Source organism: Leptodactylus fuscus, chromosome 8 (genome assembly GCF_031893055.1).
Source record: "Leptodactylus fuscus isolate aLepFus1 chromosome 8, aLepFus1.hap2, whole genome shotgun sequence".
NCBI classification, from domain to species: domain Eukaryota; kingdom Metazoa; phylum Chordata; class Amphibia; order Anura; family Leptodactylidae; genus Leptodactylus; species Leptodactylus fuscus.
The window spans coordinates 2077232-2099429 of NC_134272.1; the positions used below are offsets into that span (position 1 = coordinate 2077232).

Here is a 22198-nt window from a genome sequence, read left to right on the forward strand (position 1 = left end):
CAAGGCAGTTTCTAGAAGACCTGAAGACTATTGTCAAGTGTCACCTTGCCCAGGATGGATTTGCCAATCTTCTTCTCCAGTTCCAGACCATTGAGTCTTTGCACCTCCGACGCCACACACGAGGATCGGTGAATATTCACACGGGATGCGTGAAACTGATTCCACTTCTCTACGGTCACCTAAAGCATCAAACGGAGATCTCATGTGAGAGGTAAAATGGAGAAGACGTCATGGAACTCACGCTCAGTCCCTGAATTATGGCGCAGATGTTATACCATTATGGAAGTGAACGAAACGCTGCAGAGATCAAGGCTGAAAATACAAGGACTCAAACACTAAGGAAAAATCTTCCTTCACTTTGTTACTAAGGCGGCGGATTTACATTTATATCCTTAAGACGAGTCTGAGAAATCCTGCATGGTCTAGTAGGGTGTAGTACCGGACAGCAGCCTGTAGGGGTCATCTGTCCTAACAAGAAGCAACCCTAAAATCGCCATAAGGAGAATGACCCCCAAAGTCCCGGATAGTGGAGACTGTACAATGTATTATGGCCGCCGTATCCTACGCCAGTCTTAAGGAGGGCCCTGACTAGCACAAGGAACACCCGAGTTATTAAGAGGTTCTCAGGTGGGAGATGTAATAAATATGTCGGGCCGTGGCGTCTCTGCCCCCTCAATGAGGGATATCGGACATCTTAGACACAAGTGTAGGCCCAATATCCCCATGTATCCCAGATATATAATGTATACGGGTTGATATGTTGCCCCCTGTATGGCGGACCACTTGCCCTAGGTAACAGCTTGGATTTTTTGTGCATTAGTAGCCACAAGAGACCGAGCGCGGCCAAGTCATTATTAACTCTACGATCTCGCAGTTTCCTTGGGACCTAGAGACGGAATTTTTCCAAAGGTAATATATGAAGTCAAAACTGAAGCAATGGCAGGAAGTGTTGTCATAGGGACAGAGAATTAAAGGGGCGGCAGGCTCCGGCCCTCGCGTCAATCGTCATTGTCTCATGTATAATCCAGCTCAGGTAATAAAAGACAAGTCAAAAAACATCTCAAAGACACCAAATGGCGGCTGATACTTGTACGGTCAGATTGTACATGCAGGAATAGACACAAGCCCGCCATAAGGCCAGACACCAGAAAATGGCCCCCAAAAAGACACCCCAATACTTATCCGGGCCCATGTAAAGGGAGTCACCAGAATTCAGGCCTGCAGATAGGTAGCTTAGGGTCACCTGAATCTAATGTCAGTCGCAGCCTCCGTTCCCAAGAGATCGTTGTTTTCTGACAATATGCAAATGAGCACTTTGGGGCAATGAGGGCGGTCTCGTTCTGGAGCAATGGCCACGCCCCGGATGCTCCAAAAACAGCGATATCTCAGTAACAAAAGGGAAACTCCGTCTGGTTCAGGAGACCCTAACCCATCTATCAGTGACAGGCGCCCTGTAATATTAGGCCTGCCCCTCTGTATCATACAGGGGATCCGTCCTACACAACATTGTGCATGCCACATATCACACAGACGTCAGGAATATAGCGGTATAGACAGATATAGGACATGGATGGAAAACACAAATCATAGAAAATGCAGAAAGCGCAGAATTTGGATGAAAACCCAACATGAAGAACATGGAGAAGACTGAACGGGAGAGGCGACATCTGGTTAGGGATAAGAACAAAAGCCATGTCGTGACCGCGGAGATGTGCTATGGAATATGATATAATATAATGTAATATAGTGTAATGTAATATAATCTATAGTAAGCGGACTCTGCCTGGTGGATCCTGACATGTCAATTTACCCAATGTGTATGGACAGATTTATCATTTCTGCTCCATATTCCTAATACGAAGCGCCGCTCACACTCGGGTCACAAATTCCATTGACTTCTCTTGGATTGAGCCGTCTGCAGGTCTGATCTTGCCGTCAGAATCCCAAAGGACCGCCATGACCTTAATGGTGTCCCATAGAAACAAACCAGTCACATTGCTCGAGGCTCCGTTATAAATGGATGACGCAAGTGTGAGCTCAGCCTAAGAGGCAACCCCAAATATATCATCTATATAATCCCTAATAAGAGGGATATAGCAGAGCCCTAATTGTGCGGTGGAGAAATGGACTACTAGTAGCAGAGAGCCCAGAGCGCTCCGCACTGCAGTATAGCAGATTATTGTACATTACAGCACATAAAGGGGCGTTGTGCTCAGGCCGGGACTAGCGGGGGTGCAAATAAACCTAAATCCACCTTCATGTTGAAGAATCATCCAAACATGTGCAATGTGTTGTGTCAGCCATAGAGAAGCATTCAGAGGAATCTCTGGCAGCAAGTCATGCAGAATCACCAGTTTACTCCGGGGGCTGTTTTTAGGGATCACATTGGCTTTACTTAAAAGACATTTGCTCTAGTTGGAAAAAATTAGAAAGGAATAGATGATGTGAAGGGTTAATGAACAAACATCTGCACAGACATCGGAATACAGCAGTACTAGGTATATAAGGAGCGGACGTGGATAGTGGTTGTGGCCGAGACCGAAATCCTGGAAATAAAATCAGCCATTTGTGACAGACAAGTACTAGTGGAGAATATCTGCAACATACAGAGCACCATAGAGAGTCCCTGCATAGTGCATGATGCGTGTTACTGCATGTGCTGCCATACTGACTCCTGCACGGTACTCTATGTGCCGCCATACTGCCTCCTGCACGGTACTCTATGTGCTGCCATACTGCCTCCTGCACGGTACTCTATGTGCTGCCATACTGCCTCCTGCACGGTACTCTATGTGCCGCCATACTGCCTCCTGCACGGTACTCTATGTGCCGCCATACTGCCTCCTGCACGGTACTCTATGTGCTGCCATACTGCCTCCTGCACGGTACTCTATGTGCTGCCATACTGACTCCTGCACGGTACTCTATGTGCTGCCATACTGCCTCCTGCACGGTACTCTATGTGCCGCCATACTGCCTCCTGCACGGTACTCTATGTGCCGCCATACTGCCTCCTGCACGGTACTCTATGTGCTGCCATACTGCCTCCTGCATGGTACTCTATGTGCTGCCATACTGCCTCCTGCACGGTACTCTATGTGCTGCCATACGGACTCCTGCACGGTACTCTATGTGCCGCCATACTGCCTCCTGCACGGTACTCTATGTGCTGCCATACTGCCTCCTGCATGTTACTGCATGTGCTGCCATACTGCCTCCTGCACGGTACTCTATGTGCCGCCATACTGACTCCTGCACGGTACTCTATGTGCTGCCATACTGCCTCCTGCACGGTACTCTATGTGCCGCCATACTGCCTCCTGCACGGTACTCTATGTGCTGCCATACTGCCTCCTGCACGGTACTCTATGTGCCGCCATACTGTCTCCTGCACGGTACTCTATGTGCTGCCATACTGTCTCCTGCACGGTACTCTATGTGCTGCCATACTGTCTCCTGCACGGTACGCTATGTGCTGCCATACTGACTCCTGCACGGTACTCTGTGTGCTGCCATACTGCCTCCTGCACGGTACTCTATGTGCTGCCATACTGCCTCCTGCACGGTACTCTATGTGCCGCCATACTGTCTCCTGCACGGTACTCTATGTGCTGCCATACTGCCTCCTGCATGGTACTCTATGTGCCGCCATACTGACTCCTGCACGGTACTCTATGTGCTGCCATACTGCCTCCTGCACGGTACTCTATGTGCCGCCATACTGCCTCCTGCACGGTACTCTGTGTGCTGCCTTACTGCCTCCTGCACGGTACTCTATGTGCTGCCATACTGACTCCTGCACGGTACTCTATGTGCCGCCATACTGTCTCCTGCACGGCACTCTATGTGCTGCCATACTGCCTCCTGCACAGTACTCTATGTGCTGCCATACTGACTCCTGCACGGTACTCTATGTGCTGCCATACTGACTCCTGCACGGTACTCTATGTGCTGCCATACTGCCTCCTGCATGGTACTCTATGTGCTGCCATACTGTCTCCTGCACGGTACTCTATGTGCTGCCATACTGACTCCTGCACGGTACTCTATGTGCTGCCATACTGCCTCCTGCACGGTACTCTATGTGCTGCCATACTGCCTCCTGCATGGTACTCTATGTGCTGCCATACTGCCTCCTGCACGGTACTCTATGTGCCGCCATACTGCCTCCTGCACGGTACTCTGTGTGCTGCCATACTGACTCCTGCACGGTACTCTATGTGCCGCCATACTGACTCCTGCACGGTACTCTATGTGCTGCCATACTGCCTCCTGCACGGTACTCTATGTGCTGCCATACTGCCTCCTGCACGGTACTCTATGTGCTGCCATACTGACTCCTGCACGGTACTCTATGTGCTGCCATACTGACTCCTGCACGGTACTCTATGTGCCGCCATACTGTCTCCTGCACGGTACTCTATGTGCTGCCATACTGCCTCCTGCATGGTACTCTATGTGCTGCCATACTGCCTCCTGCATGGTACTCTATGTGCTGCCATACTGTCTCCTGCACGGTACTCTGTGTGCTGCCATACTGACTCCTGCACGGTACTCTATGTGCTGCCATACTGCCTCCTGCATGGTACTCTATGTGCCGCCATACTGACTCCTGCACGGTACTCTATGTGCTGCCATACTGCCTCCTGCACGGTACTCTATGTGCTGCCATACTGCCTCCTGCACAGTACTCTATGTGCTGCCATACTGACTCCTGCACGGTACTCTATGTGCCGCCATACTGCCTCCTGCACGGTACTCTGTGTGCTGCCATACTGCCTCCTGCATGGTACTCTATGTGCTGCCATACTGCCTCCTGCACAGTACTCTATGTGCCGCCATACTGCCTCCTGCACGGTACTCTGTGTGCTGCCTTACTGCCTCCTGCACGGTACTCTATGTGCTGCCATACTGTCTCCTGCACGGTACTCTATGTGCCGCCATACTGCCTCCTGCATGGTACTCTGTGTGCTGCCATACTGACTCCTGCACGGTACTCTGTGTGCTGCCATACTGTCTCCTGCACGGTACTCTGTGTGCTGCCATACTGACTCCTGCATGGTACTGCATGTGCTGCCATACTGCCTCCTGCATGGTACTGCATGTGCTGCCATACTGCCTCCTGCATGGTACTCTATGTGCTGCCATACTGACTCCTGCACGGTACTCTATGTGCTGCCATACTGACTCCTGCACGGTACTCTGTGTGCTGCCATACTGCCTCCTGCACGGTACTCTATGTGCTGCCATACTGCCTCCTGCACAGTACTCTGTGTGCTGTCATACTGTCTCCTGCACGGTACGCTATGTGCTGCCATACTGACTCCTGCACGGTACTCTATGTGCTGCCATACTGACTCCTGCACGGTACTCTATGTGCTGCCATACTGACTCCTGCACGGTACTCTATGTGCTGCCATACTGACTCCTGCACGGTACTCTATGTGCTGCCATACTGTCTCCTGCACGGTACTCTATGTGCTGCCTTACTGCCTCCTGCACGGTACTCTGTGTGCTGCCATACTGCCTCCTGCACGGTACTCTATGTGCTGCCATACTGACTCCTGCACGGTACTCTATGTGCTGCCATACTGACTCCTGCACGGTACTCTATGTGCTGCCATACTGTCTCCTGCACGGTACTCTATGTGCTGCCTTACTGCCTCCTGCATGTGCTGCCATACTGCCTCCTGCACGGTACTCTGTGTGCTGCCATACTGACTCCTGCACGGTACTCTATGTGCTGCCATACTGCCTCCTGCACAGTACTCTATGTGCTGCCATACTGTCTCCTGCACGGTACTCTGTGTGCTGCCATACTGACTCCTGCACGGTACTCTGTGTGCTGCCATACTGCCTCCTGCACGGTACTCTATGTGCTGCCATACTGACTCCTGCACGGTACTCTATGTGCTGCCATACTGACTCCTGCACGGTACTCTATGTGCTGCCATACTGTCTCCTGCACGGTACTCTGTGTGCTGCCATACTGACTCCTGCACGGTACTCTGTGTGCTGCCTTACTGCCTCCTGCATGTTACTGCATGTGCTGCCATACTGACTCCTGTACAGTACTCTGTGTGCTGCCATACTGTCTCCTGTACAGTACTCTGTGTGCTGCCATACTGTCTCCTGCACGGTACTCTGTGTACTGCCTCCTGCACGGTACTCTATGTGCTGCCATACTGTCTCCTGCACGGTACACTGTGTGCTCCCATTCTGCCTCCTGCATGGTTGTCTGTGTGCTGCCATACTGTCTCCTACACGGTACTCTATGTGCTGCCATACTGACTCCTGCACGGTACTCTATGTGCCGCCATACTGCCTCCTGCACGGTACTCTATGTGCTGCCATACTGCCTCCTGCACGGTACTCTATGTGCCGCCATACTGACTCCTGCATGGTACTCTATGTGCTGCCATACTGCCTCCTGCACGGTACTCTGTGTGCTGCCATACTGCCTCCTGCACGGTACTCTATGTGCTGCCATACTGCCTCCTGCATGGTACTCTGTGTGCTGCCATACTGCCTCCTGCATGGTACTCTGTGTGCTGCCATACTGCCTCCTGCACGGTACTCTATGTGCTGCCATACTGCCTCCTGCACAGTACTCTGTGTGCTGTCATACTGACTCCTGCATGGTACTCTGTGTGCTGCCATACTGCCTCCTGCACAGTACTCTATGTGCCGCCATACTGCCTCCTGCACGGTACTCTATGTGCTGCCATACTGACTCCTGCACGGTACTCTATGTGCTGCCATACTGCCTCCTGCATGGTACTCTGTGTGCTGCCATACTGCCTCCTGCATGGTACTCTGTGTGCTGCCATACTGCCTCCTGCACGGTACTCTATGTGCTGCCATACTGCCTCCTGCACAGTACTCTGTGTGCTGTCATACTGACTCCTGCATGGTACTCTGTGTGCTGCCATACTGCCTCCTGCACAGTACTCTATGTGCTGCCATACTGCCTCCTGCATGTTACTGCATGTGCTGCCATACTGCCTCCTGCATGGTACTCTGTGTGCTGCCATACTGACTCCTGCACGGTACTCTGTGTGCTGCCATACTGACTCCTGCACGGTACTCTATGTGCTGCCATACTGCCTCCTGCACGGTACTCTATGTGCTGCCATACTGACTCCTGCATGTTACTGCATGTGCTGCCATACTGCCTCCTGCATGGTACTCTGTGTGCTGCCATACTGACTCATGCACGGTACTCTGTGTGCTGCCATACTGACTCCTGCACGGTACTCTATGTGCTGCCATACTGCCTCCTGCACGGTACTCTATGTGCTGCCATACTGCCTCCTGCACGGTACTCTATGTGCTGCCATACTGCCTCCTGCACAGTACTCTATGTGCTGCCATACTGACTCCTGCACGGTACTCTATGTGCTGCCATACTGACTCCTGCACGGTACTCTGTGTGCTGCCATACTGCCTCCTGCATGTGCCGCCATACTGCCTCCTGCACGGTACTCTGTGCCGCCATACTGCCTCCTGCACAGTACTCTGTGTGCTGCCATACTGACTCCTGCACGGTACACTGTGTGCTCCCATTCTGCCTCCTGCATGGTTGTCTGTGTGCTGCCATACTGTCTCCTACACGGTACTCTATGTGCTGCCATACTGCCTCCTGCACGGTACTCTATGTGCTGCCATACTGTCTCCTGCACGGTACTCTATGTGCTGCCATACTGACTCCTGCACGGTACTCTGTGTACTGCCTCCTGCACGGTACTCTATGTGCTGCCATACTGTCTCCTGCACGGTACACTGTGTGCTCCCATTCTGCCTCCTGCATGGTTGTCTGTGTGCTGCCATACTGTCTCCTGCACGGTACTCTATGTGCTGCCATACTGTCTCCTGCACGGTACTCTATGTGCTGCCATACTGACTCCTGCACGGTACTCTATATGCTGCCATACTGTCTCCTGCACGGTACTCTATGTGCTGCCATACTGACTACTGCATGTGCTGCCTTACTGCCTCCTGCACGGTACTCTATGTGCTGCCATACTGACTCCTGCACGGTACTCTGTGTACTGCCTCCTGCACGGTACTCTATGTGCTGCCATACTGTCTCCTGCACGGTACACTGTGTGCTCCCATTCTGCCTCCTGCATGGTTGTCTGTGTGCTGCCATACTGTCTCCTGCACGGTACACTGTGTGCTCCCATTCTGCCTCCTGCACGGTACTCTATGTGCTGCCATACTGACTCCTGCACGGTACTCTATGTGCTGCCATACTGTCTCCTGCACGGTACACTATGTGCTCCTATTCTGCCTCCTGAATGCTACGATGTGGTAAGATAGTTGTAGAATATGGCGAACATCTGTATAAATCTCAGCCATAATATGGACCTTGTAGATTAGTATGCTGACAAGTCGGAGTTGGCTAACCCACTGCGATTCCTCCCTGTGTGCACCCAGGTATGCCTCAAACACTGCATGGACCCACGGAGCTACGACACTGCAGTCACCAAAATCTGCAATTTCCTCTCATTGCCATTGCTATGGGTTGGACTTGTGAAAGGCGCAGGATGAGGCTCTGTAAAATGTAATGTAAAATGTAAAGCACCATGGAATTAATGGTGCCATATAAATAATAATGTATACAACGCTGCGCATCCTCCTCTCACACCAGGACTGCTGTTTATTTCAGGGAATTGGCATAAGATGGTGAATGGAAGAAAGAAGAGAAAAGCAAATGACATTACAGTGGTCAGCACGTACCTTCCCAAAGCTGTCGTCAGACTCCGACTCAAGACGTCTCCGGTTATAATTACCATGTGGCTGCAAAGAGAAGATAGGCCCCATGTAAGTGTCCATAAAACCAATGTGCGGAGTCTTGTTGTACACTCCTCCCGTCCCGGTCAGATTACTGGGTACAGGGTAAAGGTTTAGAAATCCACAGGGAATTCAGCAGAAGGGTTTCTATATTCCCAGTGGACACATGTACAGGACTTTGTACAGACGGTTCGAGGAGCCTCAGCTGTAAGAATAGAATGGTCAGGAAAGAACCTGCAAGATGCTGAATATACCAAAAGCTATCTCTAAGACTTACAGATTGATAACTTATCCTCAGAACAAGTCACCAATATCTGATCAGAGGGGTCCAATCCCCGGGACCTCCCCAGATCTCCTGCATGTACAAGTGCTGTGGTGAGCATCGCCTCCACATCATCCATCACATGACCTGTGTCCCCTCACCCGGCTGATCTGGGGGGAATCCCAGGTGTTGGACCACAAGTATTTAACTATAAACGATAGAGACTTTTGTGCCTGAGGGTCTGAACACTGGGACTCCCCCAATCCTAGAACAAGAGAGCACAGAGCGTGCAATGGTGCAATGGAGCGGAGCAATGGTCACGGACCTGCAACCTCTCCCTACATATACAGAACACTCTCTCAGATCTCTCCATAGACTTAAGACTCTTCTACTAGATTTGCCATAAAAGTCTAAGATGAGAAAACTCCTTAAATCTCGGGCAGATGCCGTATAGCACAGGAGGAGAGCAAGATCTACCAATATTAGGTATAATCTGTATCTCATCACCATCAGCAAGAATTCTTGTAAGCAGGGAAGGTGTACACAGCATGAAATGTCCCCACTGTGGGACTATTAAAGGATTATCTTATCACCCTACTATATACATCTACTAGGGGGCCCTCAGAGATGGGGGCCCCGGCCCTGCTCAGTCACATCCTCTTTACCATTGGATGATTATAACCTGTGCAGGACTCCCCTCCAGAGGAACCGAATGGTTAACAAAGACAACGCCGGGGAATTGGCACAACCATCATGTAAGGGCTGCAGAGGGAAAGCAAACACTAGGCCCTGGCGCTGGCGGCCTCATCATAGGGGCCACCTCCATCTTTCCTATAGGTCAGTCCTAGCTCTCGGTTTGATGAACACCCCATAGGCTAGTGCCGGTCGGTGTCCTGGGAGTCCGGTCAGGACATTGGACTTACCTTGTGCTCCATTTCATCAGATTCACTTCTCTTTTCGCTGGGACAGCCACTGTCTCCGCCATTTTCTGAGTCCTGTAAGTCAATAGGATAAATCTGATGCTACGTGTTCACCTAGTGAGAATACTGACCAAACTGAAGACGTAAATACAGAACAAAAACAATAACTTACTCTGCGGTTATCGAGATTATGATCTTCATTATTCAGATTATCAACTTCATTGAATATCGGCCATCCTGGGCAAAAAACACAGAGAAGAATCAAAAACCTTGTATACAAGTCCCCGAGTGTGCGCCAAAGTAATATATATGTGTGTGTCTGCCATGGCGACGGTCCTACCATGCATATCAAATCTGTGACCCTGAGGTGTGGCCGGGGAGGGCGAGCTTGGCAGTGAGTCGAATGTCATGTCACTCATGTTCTCATCGCCAGAGTTCTCAGACAGGCGAGATAGCAGAGGTGGGCGACTTCCGGACATGGTCCTCACCCGAGAGCTGCCGCACTTCTCTTCTGTGCCCCGCACGACCGTCTTTGCAGATTGCTACAAGGAGGGAACACAACAATGTTTGCAATATGTCTTATATCCTGATGGAGAGTCATGTGCCGGAGGATACACAATATTACTCTTCTGCAAGTGAATGAACTGCAGTGCACAGACAAGACAGGAGGACTCTCTGGTGAAATATGTTTAGCATTGCAGTAAATGTAATATTGCATGTACACAAACAACTATGAGAGCCACATAATGCACGGGACGGCGATTTCCAGACTTATAATGGACCACAATATAAACAAGAGCTTCTCTCCAAACCATTTCTGTATGTTACGTTATGTGCACATCTGCGTCGTTGGCTCGGCTATAGTCTGGGGTAAAAAAGGAAAATATACATCGAATAGACCCCATTATAGTCACTGAGGTCAGTCAGGATCTATTAGTGTCATTAGATAGCTCCATCTACACAGATCAGTCCGTTCTTCTGATCCTATGACGGAAGCGAAGAACAGACTGAACAAACAGCGACATGAACTAAGTGTATAAAGAGGTTTATAGAGACAAATAAATGGTCGCATCTCTTATGTCATAATTCTGTACGTAGTTACTATAAGCTATTCATAGCACAATCCGCAGGACGCAGCAGCTGCGCACAGCTCGGAGCATCTGTCGTTTAATGCCCTTTGACCTCCGAGCTAGAAAAACCTGACCGACCAACAATAAGGAGAACTAGTAGAACATATCCAATGACTATGCTCAGGTCCCAGCACAGCCCACATTCTAGGCATACGCAACGTCTTCAGAGGGGATCATTCAGCACTCCTCTAATGTCTCAGATTTGTAAACCAGTCACATACCAGCATCTTGGCGCAGTTGTCCAACACGGCCTTTTCCTTGGGGGAGAGGTCAAAAGGTGTCAATTTCATGCTCTTGCAGATTTTGTTGCAGGCATGGGAATGGAAGAACAAGGCCATGCCACGCACCCCTGCAAGGAAAGACAGCAATAGTAATATACAAAGGCCATCAAGACCTGACGACAATGCTGTCTAAAGACTGCAGATGCATCTAGGACACTACAGTAGATTGTTGTGTATAATATGAATTAGAAGAATAGATTTAGCACAGATCATCATTTTATAACTTAGGGGGAAAAAAATTCTAAATTTTAGAAATATTGCAGCTTTATAGATTTCCTCTAACCATCTCAGGGGTGACGTCTTTCGCCTTGATCAGTCACTAATGGATATGACCATGAATGCCAGAACTTTCTATAATCTGGGACTTGACAGAAACCCAGCCATGATGTAATTCTTATTATTACCCGATTATCCTCTTATGCAGGAACCGGGCAGGGACAGTGTGTGCACAAGAAGTTAACCGAGCCACAAGAAGGAAGCCATGACAAGTGTCAGACCAGAGAAACTTCCCGCTCACAGACACTGAGACAAGAGATGGTTAAAGAGAACCTTGAATACCCTGCAGGAACACTTAATACATCTCCTTCAGACACTGCACTATGAGCGGCACGGCGTATCAGCGTCTCCTGCAGAGATCATCTAAGGTGAGGACATGAATCTAAAGAGGTTTAATAAGGGAAACAGTCAAATAAGTGATGGTTTATAGAACTGAAATAATGACATCTATAGAAACACAACACTGTACCCAAGTTGCCATCTCCAAAGTCGGTTCCACACTCTGTATGAATCTGGGGGTCCGTGTACAAGTCCCCCACCCCCTGAATATCTACAACAATCAGCTGATGTCCTGAGCGCTCAAATGTAAAGTGGCTGAAAGCCTAGAAAGAAAAGAAGAAGACGGGTCGTGTAGATGTATAGACAGACATGATGGATACTGAGAAATCACAGAGATACTTCACATACTGCGCGACATGCAATAACATGGAAGAAATCATATCAATACCATAAAGTCATGGACACAACCTACCTGAGGGGTGAGGCGAATGTTGTCATCTCGGACAAAGCCGGAGTTAGAGTTATATTTTATATATTTGCCCTCAATGTAATGCTCCAGGTGGAACAAAGGCTTGCCGGGCCTGTCTCTCATTTCCAGGATGCACATCTGCATAATGTCCACCTGTATGGAGGAATCACACATTACATACAAGGTTACTGCAAGCTGAGGGAAGGAGACATTGCAAGGCCTAGTCTGAGATACCATACACTGATACTACGTGTGAACACAGCCGTAACCAAAGAAAGAGCAATAAACAGGAGGTAAAGAAAAGGAAATATCAGGTGTCTTCTCTGTGCAAACATCCTAATAGTCAGACATGTGTAACCTTACTGAGCACAGACAAGACATAAAGTCATAATAAATCTGATAGGACTGTAGTCTGGTGATTGTAATCCCATGGATAGGGGGCAGTTGTCTGATCATAGGAGGTGCAACCACCGGGACCCCCCACTGATCATAGGAGGTGCGACCACAGGGACCCCCACTGATCATAGGAGGTGCGACCACCGGACCCCCACTGATCATAGGAGGTGCGACCACCGGGACCCCCACTGATCATAGGAGGTGCGACCACCGGGACCCCCCACTGATCATAGGAAGTGCGACCACCGGGACCCCCACTGATCATAGGAGGTGCAACCACCGGGACCCCCACTGATCATAGGAGGTGCAACCACCGGGACCCCCACTGATCATAGGAGGTGCGACCACCGGGACCCCCACTGATCATAGGAGGTGCGACCACCGGGACCCCCACTGATCATAGGAGGTGCGACCACCGGGACCCCCACTGATCATAGGAGGTGCGACCACCGGGACCCCCACTGATCATAGGAGGTGCGACCACCGGGACCCCCACTGATCATAGGAGGTGCGACCACCTGGACCCCACTGATCATAGGAGGTGCGACCACCTGATTGATCCACCTTTAATATCTCTGTTCCTGACAATCTTCATATACATCTCGGTGAATGTCGTTCCTGCCGTGGCCTGCGCAGGACATATCAGGAGTGTTCTCCATTAATGTTTGCTATTTTGGCAGGTTCTGCAGTACAAACACGTCCATCTGGTTCTCTTCACTGCTGAGCAGTGACTTGTCCGGTATCTCGCTGCTTACTGCGCATTCAGCACAACCTTGGGAAAAAAGCCACAAAATCTCCCGCAATGGAACATTTCCAAAAACAAACGTCTCTTGATTTCCTCCTGCGGCCGTTCCCGCAGATTGTTTACTTTGGGACGTTCACATATGTTTTATATAGGCCGGAGAACAAGCTAAAACCAGAAATCTGACGGCTGGGACTTCACGTACTCGCCAGAGGAAGAGATTGCTAATAATGCAAAAAATAAGACTTGTAATCACTGATCGCTCAAGAAACGGCTCCAAACGGCAAGAAAACCCCCCAAATCCTTCTAGCGGCAGCAAAACAGCTGGGGGAAGCGGGAACGGGGGGGGGGGGGGGGGGGGGCGGCGGCGCTTGGGACATTATACATGTATACAGATCATTGTATAGCAGCCGACCCCGGACAAATGGTTGATTTGCATTTTCTTGCTTATTTTCTATTCTTTTATTAAAATCCCTTAACTCATTGGTGACTTGTATGACGACCGGTCACAGGACACCCATCATGTGGATCATGTCTAGGTTTTCATAAAACTGCGCCAACTTTTGACAGTCTGAACACGTTACTACAGGTACAGTCCTATGAAAAAGTTTGGGCACCCCTGTTAATCTTAATCATTTTTAGTTCTAAATATTTTGGTGTTTGCAGCAGCCATTTCAGTTTGATATATCTAATAACTGATGGACACAGTAATATTTCAGGATTGAAATGAGGTTTATTGTACTAACAGAAAATGTGCAATATGCATTAAACCAAAATTTGACCGGTGCAAAAATATGGGCACCTCAACAGAAAAGTGACATTAATATTTAGTAGATCCTCCTTTTGCAAAGATAACAGCCTCTAGTCGCTTCCTGTAGCTTTTAATCAGTTCCTGGATCCTGGATGAAGGGATTTTGGACCATTTCTTTCTACAAAACAATTCAAGTTCAGTTAAGTTTGATGGTCGCCGAACATGGACAGCCCGCTCTCAAATGATCTGAAAACAAAGATTGTTCAACATAGTTGTTCAGGGGAAGGATACAAAACGTTGTCTCAGAGATTTAACCTGTCAGTTGCCACTGTGAGGAACATAGTAAGGAAATGGAAGACCACAGGGACAGTTCTTGTTAAGCCCAGAAGTGGCAGGCCAAGAAAAATATCAGAAAGGCAGAGAAGAAGAATGGTGAGAAGAGTCAAGGACAATCCACAGACCACCTCCAAAGAGCTGCAGCATCATCTTGCTGCAGATGGTGTCACTGTGCATCGGTAACTATACAGCGCACTTTGCACAAATAGAAGCTGTATGGGAGAGTGATGAGAAAGAAGCCGTTTCTGCACGTACGCCACAAACAGAGTCACCTGAGGTATGAAAAAGCACATTTGGACAAGGCAGCTTCATTTTGGAAACAAAGATTGAGTTGTTTGGTTATAAAAAAAGGCGTTATGCATGGCGTCCAAAAAGAAACAGCATTCCAAGAAAAACACATGCTACCCACTGTAAGATTTGGTGGAGGTTCCATCATGCTTTGGGGTTGTGTGGCCAATGCCGGCATCGGGAATCTTGTTAAAGTTGAGGGTCGCATGGATTCCACTCAGTATCAGCAGATTCTTGAGAATAATGTTCAAGAATCAGTGACGAAATTGAAGTTACGCCGGGGATGGATATTTCAGCAAGGCAATGATCCAAAACACCGCTCCAAATCCTCAGGCATTCATGCAGAGGAACAATTACAATGTTCTGGAATGGCCATCCCAGTCCCCAGACCTGAATATCATTGAACATCTGTGGGATGATTTGAAGCGGGCTGTCCATGCTCGGCGACCATCTAACTGAACTGAACTTGAATTGTTTGTCCAAAATACCTTTATCCAGGATCCAGGAACTGATTAAAAGCTACAGGAAGCGACTAGAGGCTGTTATCTTTGCAAAAGGAGGATCTACTAAATATTAATGTCACTTTTCTGTTGAGGTGCCCATACTTTTGCACCGGTCAAATTTTGGTTTAATGCATATTGCACATTTTCTGTTAGTACAATAAACCTCATTTCAATCCTGAAATATTACTGTGTCCATCAGTTATTAGATATATCAAACTGAAATGGCTGCTGCAAATACCAAAATATTTAGAACTAAAAATGATTAAGATTAATAGGGGTGCCCAAACTTTTTCATAGGACTGTATGTTCATATCAGCGCTGTTCACTCCGTTCTTCGGGTTCGCCTAATGACAGACAACGGATCCCTGAGGGACCCAACTCACTATAATGGGGTCCTCCGCATATCTGTTATCTGACCCATAGGACCAACACTGCACCGGATGAATTCTGATGGAGATGGGAACAAAGCCTAAAGCGGACCATAGAAATCCGATAAATGGCGTCACTGACGATCCGATCTACAAGTGGACAGCAGAGAACTGGGAATACCTGAGGTATCTAAGCTACAGAACTGGGAATACTGGATAGTGACACACCGGAGGTATCTAAGCTACAGCACAGAACTGGGAATACCTGAGGTATCTAAGCTACAGAACTGGGAATACCTGAGGTATCTAAGCTACAGAACTGGGAATACTGGATAGTGACACACCGGAGGTATCTAAGCTATAGCAGAGAACTGGGAATACCTGAGGTATCTAAGCTATAGCAGAGAACTGGGAATACTGGATAGTGACACACCTGACGTATCTAAGCTATAGCACAGAACTGGGAATACTGGATAGTGACACACCTGACGTATCTAAGCTATAGCACAGAACTGGGAATACTGGATAGTGACACACCTGACGTATCTAAACTATAGCACTGGGAATACTGGATAGTGACACACCTGACGTATCTAAGCTATAGCACAGAACTGGGAATACTGGATAGTGACACACCTGAGGTATCTAAGCTACAGAACTGGGAATACTGGATAGTGACACACCTGACGTATCTAAGCTATAGCACAGAACTGGGAATACTGGATAGTGACACACCTGAGGTATCTAAGCTACAGAACTGGGAATACTGGATAGTGACACACCTGACGTATCTAAGCTCCCGTGTACCGAGACTTACAGGCCTGCTCATTACCATGGGAACTAATGGCCTCACAACGACAAACTCCACAGAAAAAGAAAAAAAAAATCTCTGCAGACATGATGGCGAGAGCGCGGAGCTTTGCAGAACTGCACTGTGCAAACACGGACCTGGCAGAAAAATCTAATAACGTGCGAGGTAAATCAATCAATAAGAAATTAATAGAAGGAAAGTGGATAAGAGAAGACGTGCGGCCATAGCCGAGGACGTGACAGAGACTCCAGTAATGCAGATACAGGACTAGGCCGCCACTAAAATATCTGCACATGGAGACTCACAGGAGGGTAAACAAGGCCGCAGCCTGCAGGAGATTAGATAGCAGCGGCCGCCGCCGTCCTGTCACCTCTCACAGGCACATGAATGTTGTTATGGGTGAGACTGTGGGATGTGGTTAGAGGAGACGCCGCCATTCTCTAGTCAGTCAGGCTCACGTTTCAGGAGGAGCCATGTCTAGAATGTAAACAAGGCCGAGCACAAGGCGCAGCCTCACGTATAGCACGTCTCATGGTGTATACACCCCGGGACAATGTGTTCTGTACACTTCAGCCCTCAGTGATGTGCGGCATGTTACTGACGATATATATGACATAGGATATACCATAACATACACAGAGAGGAGGAGGAAGGGGCGAGCGGCAGGGGGGCCGCAGAACACCAAATATAACAGCTCTACACACACTATATATATATATATATATATATATATATATATATATATATATATATATATATATATATATATACACACACACACACACACATACACTCATATATACATAAGCCCCCAGACTGAGCCTCGCAGAACAAGTTAGGCCATGTAATCACACACACACACACACACACACACACACACACACACACACACACACACACACACACACACACACACACACACACATATATATATATATATATATATATATATATATACACACACACATATATATTGTATATTATATAGACTTTGCTATTAGTATCTGACATCCCCTTCTCTGAATATTGAGAGGAGACGTCTTTGCCTTTTCCTGCATCTTATTTTCTGGAGAATGAAGGGATTGAGGAGCGTTCACACCTGCCTTATTTAATCCATAATTCTAAACAATCTCCAGGTCTATGGAGAGGCCAAAGAGCAGAATAAACAATAAAGACGTCCAACGTAACATCAGATAATAGCGGTATCCGGGGGACTCCTGGACTATAACAGGGACTGCCGGATATTTGGTGTATGACCTCGCACAACTTCTTCTCTGTTATTTTAGACAGACTTTGATGTGAACGCACCCTTACACATGTCAGAATCCAGTCAGGACTTTGCCAACATCTGACAAATGTAGAGGCGTTCGGACATCCCAATATACAGTGTAAGGTCAACTGAGGCTGCCATATTTGTCTGGTTCATCCAACATCAATCTAATATAGATGCAGAAAAGTGCCCCACCCCCACACTGTAAGAACTGCAACCTGGTAACTGCACATGTGAATATACGCTTAGTGCAATCTTACAGAGCGCTGTTCACACTCGGCCTCCCCCTTTTACCGTGCTGTTATAGATCAGATTCACATCACACAGACGTTGGTCACAAATAATCCCATCCGCTCTTTATCTGACATAAGCCTGGAGATGTTTTGAGCCCTTGTGACAAGTAGGCGGGGCCGCAGGGATTTCGCACACAAGGTCATGAGTTCAGTTCCTGTTGCTCTCACCTGGCTGCCAAAAATGTGTGCAAACTGATCCATTATGTGAGGTTTCTACACAAACATTACAGCAGGAATAGGTGTAAATGTGACACAGGACTGTGACGTGCGAGGCCGACAGACAATCTCTGCGGCTGCTCATCTCACAGACACAGATTGCGCACTCTGAAAGTCTCATCAAAACTGAAATATTTTTAATGTTAAAGATAATGTGACTGTATTCAAGTAATAGAGGCTGTCCCCAAAAGTTAGGGACATATGGTGCAATTCCCCACTGACTCATCCCTCCCCTAGGTGACTGAGGGCTTTCATGCAGTCCTTCATGAGCGGATCTCCAAGACGTATTCACCTTCACTTCCTGCGACGTCCTGCTGTTACCTGGGGGCGCCCTAACAATAGCTCTGTGAGGTGCCACTTGTGTGCCAAGTTTAGACACACTTATTGCACTTTCTTATACACATTGTAGCAGTTTCTATTATTTCTTTCACAATGTATTTGGAGTATTATGTCTGTACGAAGGAAATCTATGGAAATGACCCAAAACACAATTCCCCGACACAGGTCAGGACTTACTAGATGTCAAATGCTTTGCTTTTACAGATTGCAGTGATTACTTTGTTATATTCATCGATGCACATTCTGTGTTACATTGTGACTGCAATAAAAGCAGGGAAATGATGATTTGGTTTTTGGCTTTCCATCTCGATATCATACAATCAATAATTGTAGAAATACCATTTATTTATTTTTCACCAAATCTAACAATAGACACTTGCCAGTTCTGTTGGGGTTTTCTTTGCATTTACATGACAGGCAATATTACAATAAATGATAAGACCTCTATAGATAACACCCATAGTGCCCCATCATTACATCACTGCTGACCATAGATGAGGTCACGGCTTATCTCTCCCCTCTCCCTGCACGCCGGGCTAAGTCATCTTACCTGCTTTGGTGGTTTGTGCCGGTTGTACTCCTCGCCCCACAACTTGGCCTCCATCTGTAGTCGGACATCTTCAAAGTACACATCTCTGTCAACCGTCTCTAAATAACGCTTGGCCACATAATTGTAGGCGCATTTCCACTGCTGACTGTGCGAGAAGTTAGATAACTTCTTCCTAAAAATACACAGGAGTATTTACATAGGATAGCCATGATGGATATGTCAATACTAGAAACATACAATCAGATTGCTCAATACTAAGACATACAATCTGATCTCACAATACCATTACACATGATAATAATACACATAATAATAGAGCATACAATCAGATCTCACAATACTAGGACATACAATCAGATCTTACAACACTGTAACATACAATCTGATCTCACAAGACTGCTGATACTTTCTCTAACTTTGTTCTATCAATTTTCCAGTGAAAAGTCTTATGAAAGTTTCTATTGCGTTCAATAGGATTTCTTTGCCAAGTGTGTATGTCTCCTGAATGATGAGAGGGAATGAAGTGACTGCAGTTCATCTCCTTTGAGAATAAATATGTCTGGCAGGTTACAATCGACCATCCTGATTCCTCTTAAGCATCTGCCATAGGGGGAATATTGGGACACCCCACACACAGGACATGGTCATTTAGTGTGGCGGCCATTATTCCAATGTTCTTGGAGAACCTTCATGGGGTCTTCCTGACTGGGGGGCATTTATGATACTGAAGACCAGATGGATGGGGTCCGACACCCGGACTCCACACAGCCGTTCCCGCAGCACCAGAACCTATAGAGGGGAGAAGGCCCGGTCCAGTGTATATCGGCCGCAGCTCTGATCCTATATACTAGAATGGGGCTGAGTTGTAAAACCAGATACAGCCCATGCACAATACAGACGCTTTGTAGAAGATCCAACTTCTGAAAAAGGCTAAAATTCCCTGTATACTGGTTGTCAGATATGTCCAATAATATCCAGAGACCTGAGAATAACACACACACCCGGCTCATGGACGCCATTGTGCGGCTACCTCTATCACTGTTGTCTTATCACAGGCCGACACTAATCTGGTATATACAGACTGGGATCAATGTCTGCACCTTGGATACATCTTAGTTCTGCAATGTTTAACCCTCGCTGGTTTCTTCCTCCTTAGGTTTTATGACATTGAGACAGATGATAGGCTGAGATTACAGAAAAACAAGGACTAAAAGCAGCGGCCATAGACATAGAATCACATGGCGCTGAAGACATTGCATGCTCGGCTCAACTAAGCCTTAGACTGGTGGAGGCTACCTCGCCAGCGCCCCCATAAACATGCATGCTTGGCCAAGACGTGCCCATGTGCTGAACTGGAAGAGGGGCAAATCTGCTGCCGGACCCTGAAGATTAGATGACTGACTAAGTTTGGCAACTTCAGTGGACATCTAATGTGTATGGCCAGCAGGATAAGCTTGTGCCAGACACCACTGCGCCGCTTATCTTAGGAGGAGGCAACAACTGAACAGGGTAAAATCCAACATACAGGGGAGATGTAGTATTATATTATATTATATGGCTGTCTATCTAATATATCAATGGCTCGGGTTCTCCGGTATGTTCTAGCTCACAGAAGGGACCCGGCGACAAGTTACACCATGTCATGTATTAAACTCTTCTTGCAAACCTCGTGTTATTAAAGCTTCATAATGACAAGGAGTTCTGACAAGTTCCCACAAAGAAGCTCCCGAGCAATAAACAGCAATGAGGTTACATAATCCTTATAACGCTCCGGGCGCAGTAACGTTACATTAGTGAACACGTACTAGTGATAATACCGCACACATTCCCACACTACTGCTCAGTATATGGAAGATTTACAAGAGTGGCAGACGCTCAGCACACCCGACAGGAATAACAGAAGCCCCGGGACTAGGAGAGACTAAAGAGACTAAACTAGGAGAGACTAAAGTGATATAGATAGATAGATAGATAGATAGATAGATAGATAGATAGGAGATAGATAGATAGGAGATAGATAGATAGATAGATAGATAGGAGATAGATAGATAGATAGATAGATAGATAGATAGATAGATAGATAGATAGGAGATAGATAGATAGATAGATAGATAGATAGATAGGAGATAGATAGATAGATAGATAGATAGATAGATAGATAGGAGATAGATAGATAGATAGATAGATAGATAGATAGATAGATAGGAGATAGATAGATAGGAGATAGATAGATAGATAGATAGATAGATAGATAGATAGGAGATAGATAGATAGATAGATAGATAGATAGATAGATAGATAGGAGATAGATAGATAGATAGATAGATAGATAGATAGATAGATAGGAGATAGATAGATAGATAGATAGATAGATAGATAGATAGGAGATAGATAGATAGATAGATAGATAGATAGATAGGAGATAGATAGATAGATAGATAGATAGGAGATAGATAGATAGATAGATAGATAGATAGGAGATAGATAGATAGATAGATAGATAGATAGGAGATAGATAGATAGATAGATAGATAGATAGATAGATAGGATAGATAGGAGATAGATAGATAGATAGATAGGAGATAGATAGATAGATAGATAGATAGATAGGAGATAGATAGATAGATAGATAGATAGATAGGAGATAGATAGATAGATAGATAGATAGATAGATAGATAGATAGATAGATAGGAGATAGGAGATAGATAGATAGATAGATAGATAGATAGATAGATAGATAGATAGGATAGATAGGAGATAGATAGATAGATAGATAGGATAGATAGGAGATAGATAGATAGATAGATAGATAGATAGGAGATAGATAGATAGATAGATAGATAGATAGGAGATAGATAGATAGATAGATAGATAGGAGATAGATAGATAGATAGATAGATAGATAGATAGATAGATAGATA

The 22198-nt window shown here is 46.9% G+C and overlaps 1 protein-coding gene across 4 annotated transcripts in view; it reads right to left on the bottom strand.

The window, feature by feature from the left end:
- The window catches only part of EEF2K (eukaryotic elongation factor 2 kinase), a 54121-nt gene that overhangs the window by 8453 nt on the left and 23470 nt on the right, over positions 1 to 22198 (bottom strand). For 2 of the 4 annotated variants that reach the window (XM_075285183.1, XM_075285182.1), the window contains 10 exons: positions 19277 to 19448; positions 12417 to 12566; positions 12135 to 12267; positions 11330 to 11457; positions 10319 to 10520; positions 10151 to 10215; positions 9982 to 10053; positions 8743 to 8802; positions 2352 to 2411; positions 45 to 179 (listed from right to left, as the gene is read on the bottom strand). In XM_075285183.1, the coding sequence (XP_075141284.1) occupies positions 45 to 179; positions 2352 to 2411; positions 8743 to 8802; positions 9982 to 10053; positions 10151 to 10215; positions 10319 to 10520; positions 11330 to 11457; positions 12135 to 12267; positions 12417 to 12566; positions 19277 to 19448 (1177 nt within the window). The remainder of the gene's footprint in view (positions 1 to 44; positions 180 to 2351; positions 2412 to 8742; positions 8803 to 9981; positions 10054 to 10150; positions 10216 to 10318; positions 10521 to 11329; positions 11458 to 12134; positions 12268 to 12416; positions 12567 to 19276; positions 19449 to 22198) is intronic. The other 2 variants (XM_075285185.1, XM_075285184.1) reach the window with 1 other exon arrangement.